Source organism: Octopus bimaculoides, chromosome 9, assembly GCF_001194135.2.
Source record: "Octopus bimaculoides isolate UCB-OBI-ISO-001 chromosome 9, ASM119413v2, whole genome shotgun sequence".
Classification (NCBI taxonomy): domain Eukaryota; kingdom Metazoa; phylum Mollusca; class Cephalopoda; order Octopoda; family Octopodidae; genus Octopus; species Octopus bimaculoides.
In genome coordinates this window covers 32,351,590-32,357,852 of record NC_068989.1, presented here as the reverse complement: position 1 = coordinate 32,357,852, position 6,263 = coordinate 32,351,590, and the positions used below count along the sequence as shown (strand labels likewise).

Sequence of the window (6,263 nt, the reverse complement as noted above, 5' to 3'; positions counted from 1 at the left end):
TTTAAAGGCCTTATTAATCGAATATAAAGTATTATCTGGAACTATCTTATATTTTTTATTCATTTCTTTCTCTAATAAATAATCATATAGTTTTACATCTAGTTTATATAGGTTCCTAGTTTTATCAGATTGTACAATAATACCATCCATATTTCTAAATTGTTTAATTTTAATGGCTAAATTTCTTAAATAATCATTATGTCTATTTGGATATTTATGAAATTTAATATTTTTCACTACTTTCCAAATACTATCCTCTAAAGTCTGTAAATCCCTATTATACGGTGGTTCTTTTCTAGATTTAAATTTAGAACTAATATAATCTAAATTATCTACATCATGAATATTAGTAATATTATGATTATTATTAAAATAAGCTTTCCATTTAATTCTAGTAATAAAGTCCTTAATATTATTAATAAGTTTCAAAATATATTCCTTTCTAGATGGGATGGGGATATCCTTCATAGATGAATTCCAAAACAGTGGCTCAATCCTACCTGTAAATTCCATAATCAACGAAAAATTATTAATTTTTCTATATGTGATAGTGGATTTTCATCAATGAGTTCTTGAAACTTGGTTATTTTCCCTAAAACTATATGTTTTATATAAATATATATATATATAATCAATGCAAAGAACAAACAATTAAAAAACATAAAAAAAGAAAAATAAGAGAAATCAAATGTGAGGATGTGCACAAGCATTATATTAATTTGACACTTGGTGAAAGGAGAGAGTCGTTAACGTTTCAAGCATTGGTCTTAATTGGAAAGAGGTAAGTCAAATGAGAAAGAAGGAAAAATCGCAAACAATTTACATTTCTGTATTGACAAGAAATGGGAGGAGAAAGTGGTTTCCGGGACAGGAGAGTGTGAAAATGGTCAATATATGTTTGTGTGTATGTGTGTTAGTGTATGTTACTGTCAGAGGTCAATAAGTCAGCAGCTGTAGTGAATGGGTAGGCGTGGCTGTGTGTTGGCATGTGTGCACAGACAGATAGGAATGTGTGTGTGCACATGCATATAGGTGCTGAGAGGTCATAATAATTGTCTATCAGAAAAAGTACACATTTCTCATATCACTCTATTTTGGCTTGGTGCAAGGATACAACCTGAAATTGACTAAGTATAGTCTTGTTATGCACTTTATTAACCCTGGAATCTGAATACAATACTTACTACAAATTTTAAAGTAATTTGTTTGGTGCCAAACGAATCCTGTAATTCACTGCCTTAACCCATATATCAAGAGCAAAATAAAGGGCTTTAAGTTTGGATATATTTTATTTTCTTCAACTATTTCTGTAATAAACATAAAAAGTGACCTCAAACCATTTTTCATTCCTGCAATCAAATTAGCTGGGATGGTGCTACTATACACAGAAACATCTTAGACTATATCCAAAGTATGTCCACTCAACTAATCAACATCATGTTACTCATCAATACACTCCAGCTTCAAGCTCACAGATGTGAAGTCTCCTCCTTTCATACAACAGTAGCTGTTGCTACTTGGTACTGGCTGGTCTTGTGCTGCCTACATCTAGGTACTCCCAACTTGCTCATATCTTCTCATATCACCCATATGTACCCCACCACCTGGCACAAAGTCCATTTTTTCCAGAAAGTTGCTCTTTTGCAATTCCTTTCTGTTCAAGATGAACATTAACCAGATTGGTTTCACCAATTTCAGAAACCCTTATGAAGTCTATAGGTACAGACCCTTTCCCCCCCAAAAACATCATGAAATATTTTAAATATTGGTGCATTCTTTTTTAAAGAATACTGGGAATCGCTATGTTATTGCCTTCTTGAAAATCTTGCTGCAACAAGAATTCTGTAACACCAACCTATTTTCCCACTGACATCCATGTTATATATTGAAATGCATTCTGATGAACGAAGTACAACTACATTTATACATGAAAATAAGTTTTAAGTACACACAGTATAAGAGAAATTACATAAGGGAATAAATAATATAGTAATATTATAGTTGGGTATGTACTCCTTACAACAGATGTTGGAGGTGGTGCAGTGGGGAGGTGTAAGGAGGAAGAGCAATACTATTTCCAGTTAGGGGCCACCAAACTTTTTTCACAGCAGGCCAGATAATAGAATGATGAGTACGGGCTGCATAATCATTTTGTTCAATTCAATGAATACACAAAGAAATAAAGACAATCAACATATTTATTTACCAAAAAGTTATCAAAGAAGGCAACTTTAATAATAATAATAATAGCCACTGGATTTGGTTAAAAAGAGACGATGAGCGATGGCTAGAGAAATATTGAGCTTTGTTTAATAATCAGTTGATCTAGCAAGCGGGGCCTCATATCAGTGAGGAGGGGGGGGGCGGTGCGCATTGATGCCGTCGAGAGGTAGGCCCCGAAACGGCGCGCATTCTCTCCTGAAGACCCCATACACTTGCTGGCTTCCGGTATACGGAGTTCTTGACTGGTAGCACTTGCATGTGCAAGTTGTTTGCAAGACACACCTAGTGTGCACATATCCAAATCTCACAAACTAAGTAGCGTAAAAGGTTACTGAGATTTGTGAAATTGGTGTTTAGCTTTTAAGATATCATCATTTGCTTTGGAATTGCTTTCAAATGTTCATCAGTCAACTTCGTTCAATGTGCTGATTTCACATACTTCATTTTTGAAAATGTTTGCTCACAGACATAAGTTGTTTCAAACACTGATGCAATACTAGAGGCAAATTTCCTCAACTTTGAAAACTCATCATCAAGTAAGCAGCAATAAAATTCAACAAGTTTTTTTTCTCTGTGATTCTCTTTCAACAAGTCATTTGCTTGCAAATCAATGAGCACCAACTGTAGTTCAACTGACATATCATCAAGGTTACAATCAGATGGATTCTGGAACAGAAGAATGTCACTCTCAATTCTGCCGAGATCTGAAAATCTCTCCAAAAAGTGCTTATTTAACCCTTTCATTACTGTATTTATTTTGAGATGCTCTGTGTTTCTTTCAATTACTTTAAATATAACAAAGAATTTAGTAAAATAACTTAGTTATCATTCAGCTTGTGTTAGGAACATAAATTGTGACTAAGGTTTGGTGGAAGATTTTAAGTCAAAACTTATGAAAACAAGACATTTGCACTCAGAGGTAGAGCCGGTTTCAGTCAGGTTGGTAACGAAAGGGTTGTCATGAATAATTTTCAGAAACTTGAAGCTGACATCTTCTGTGATTCCAGTGCAAAACTCTTTGAAACACTGAAAATAAGAGATGTTTCTTCCTTCCAGTTGTGCTTAAAACAATGATAACTTTCTCTGAAATCCTTTGATGATTCTGTAGAGATCATAGATAAGGTTATCCTTTCCCTGAAGTTTCAAGTTCAATTCATTCGTGCTGATGTATAATGCAATGTATAAATAGAGTGCCCGGGAGTTGAAGATCTTCCAACTTAGTACTGATCTGCCCCACCAGACACTTCCTCACTCCAGCCATGTTTTTCCCTCCATCAACTATCGAAGCTGCAAAGTTTTCTGTACTTCCATAAAAATGTCTTCTCCAGTTGATCCATGCATGCTGCAAATGGATGCCAACTCTTCTGTGATCTGAAAATCCAAATGAACACAAGAAGTTGTGATATATTGAAGAGATCAATAGACTTATCCAGTACCAGAGAATACCACAATAAGTTCTTAGCTTTCTCACATATCTGTAGCACTATATTCTCTCCAAGTTCTTCTGTTCTCTGCACAACTGAACTTGCTGAAAGGCTGATACTTCCAAACAAATTGGCTTTTTCAGGACACAAGTCATTTGCTGCTTTCTTCATACACTCTTTGATGAAGTTGCTGTCAGTAAATGGTTTCCTTCGTTCAGCTATCTCATGCACTATTTTGTAACTTGTATGAGTGACATTCATTTTCAGCAAACATTCTACAACAAAATGTTTAAACTCTGCAATGTAAGTTAAAACATGATTGCTGTAGAAATGGACTCTCAATGCAGGTACTTACACAAAAGGTAGATTGTGGCAGTGGGCCAGATGAACTGACCTCGCAGGTTATAGTTTAGTGACATCTGCTGTAGATCATCAGCATCTGGTCTAAAGGTGAAGAACTTACCCAAATTTATGGTGCACCATTTTCTTTTGTACAGTTATGTTAGAACTAAGCCTAGTTTGAACTCCTCCAGTAATTTTTGTTTCTGCAGGGGAAAAATCAGTAAAGTCACAAATACAGTCTGCCCATGTTTTCTAAACACTATTCATAGCCCAGATCTCCGTTATGCTATCCATAGCATCTATTATTTTGAACTTTTTCCAGAAATCTTCAACTGCAGCTTTAATATCTTTATCAATGACTTTTCTGAGTTGTTGCAATGTTCTGAGATAATATTTGATATTAACTATTACACATTAATTTATTTATTGTTCTTGGAGATATATTCCATTCTCACTTATCAGAAAGATCATTTAAGTTCAGTGGGAGGCTTGGTGCATGTCTAAAAGGAGTAAAATTTTACTGGAGGTATTTCACCTGGCACTATACTTTCTGCAGTAGGTAGCACAAAAACAGTTTGTAAACCAGTTTTGGAAAGGGCTTATTGTCATCCAAGACCTCTTATTTGAATACCAAATCAGACAGATTGAACTTAAAATAATTCTTGAAAGTCCTTGGACTTTTGTTCTAGTGTGTAGCCCCTCCTATAGGTCCTCAGAAGAAACAGGAGCAGCTTCTGTAGAGCACTGGTCATTTTAATGTTGTACAAATTAAGGAACTCCTCAACCTTCTTGATATTGCCCCTGGTTCTATGACACAAACTTCTGGTTTTCAAGTGACCTAAATTAAAACCTTCCATTAACATTGTGTTAATCTATGCTCCAAACACCAGCTTAATTGACAAAGTTATTTAACAAAATTCTTGATTATTTTCAAAGTTAATTGAAACAAAATCAGTAATTTCAATAGAAATATGATAACAAATGGGTTAAATGTTTCAAACCAGTTTTACTAGCCAGAAAAGGTTTTGCATCAGGAATTGTGCTTCCTCTGTCTGCAAATCATCATACAAACTTTTAGTTTTCACTTGAAGGACTATCATGCCGATCAGCACACTAAGTTCATTCTGATCATAGATCCACACTCAGAAGCTATTTCATATTAAGTCATCAAATCTTATGAAAAAAAAAATTCACAATGTCAGCCTTTAACTGAGTAGCTGTTTGAGCACTCAACCTAATTTTGCCTTTGTCATGTATTGTTAATGTCTTTGCAATATGGATGAGTTTTTCTCCTGCATAACCTTTGTAAAACTTGTTCACTATCCATCCAACAGAATCCTTTTTTGCATTACTGCTTTCACTTCCATTTGGTGGCCCTTTTGTAGTTGTCTTAAGTAAGGACAATGTACTATAGTATACTTTTCTAGTTAAATCAAAAGTGGCAGTATTAGACAAGAAAACCACATCAAATAGTAAAACACTAGAATCTAAGGAAAATAGCAGTGTTCTATAATGGCAAATTGTAGTGGATGCAAGAATGGAAATGAGAATATAAAAGAAGTGGAGAGATGTTGAAAGGTGAGAGCTGTACATTGTGAAAGAGAGTACTGTCTAATTAATGTAAGTAGTAATACCCAAGTCAGTTGAATAGGTGCATGCAAAAGGTGAAGGTGGAACAGAGAAGAAGTAGGTGTTGGCAAGAATATTGAGAAATGAAAAGGGGATTTGAAATAGTGCACACAAAAAGCAAGGTGGACAAGGAAGGACGGGGATAAATATATGTTGAAAAGAAGGTTGAGAGCAAGAGAAAAAAAGAAGTTTATAGGAATAAAAAAAATTAATTCAAAGAACTGTACCAGTAGGCTGTAAGCAATGAAAATGTACAGAGAATGTAGACAGAAAAATGACAAAAGGAGTAACTGGGTATATCAAAGTATCATCTATTTATAAAACTGAGAATATGTATTTGTCTGTCTCTGTACATCACTAAAACTGGAGAACTACCGAACAAATCTCGTTCACATTTTACACATGCCTTAGTCCATGCGGTGTAATGGGCCAAAATACTTCTTGCCTAATATGAGCCCAGAGCAATCTCTTAGTCTGTTTCCGTATTACGTGTAAAAAGTAAAAGAAAGCATCTCTGTTAATGCTTCCACCAATATATGGTTTCAATTTCAATTACTTTCATTATGTATCTATATATATTACTTTCAATGTGTATTTGTATACGTTTATATACGTATGTGTATATATATATATATATATATATAT

General features: G+C 34.4%; 1 protein-coding gene across 1 annotated transcript; it reads right to left on the bottom strand.

The window, feature by feature from the left end:
• Positions 1-2,640: 2,640 nt before the first annotated feature.
• On the bottom strand, positions 2,641-2,967 carry LOC128248753 (general transcription factor II-I repeat domain-containing protein 2B-like). Its single transcript, XM_052970904.1, has one exon. The coding sequence runs from the start codon at positions 2,965-2,967 to the stop codon at positions 2,641-2,643; it is 327 nt and encodes a 108-aa protein (XP_052826864.1).
• Between the last annotated feature and the right edge of the window lie 3,296 nt (positions 2,968-6,263).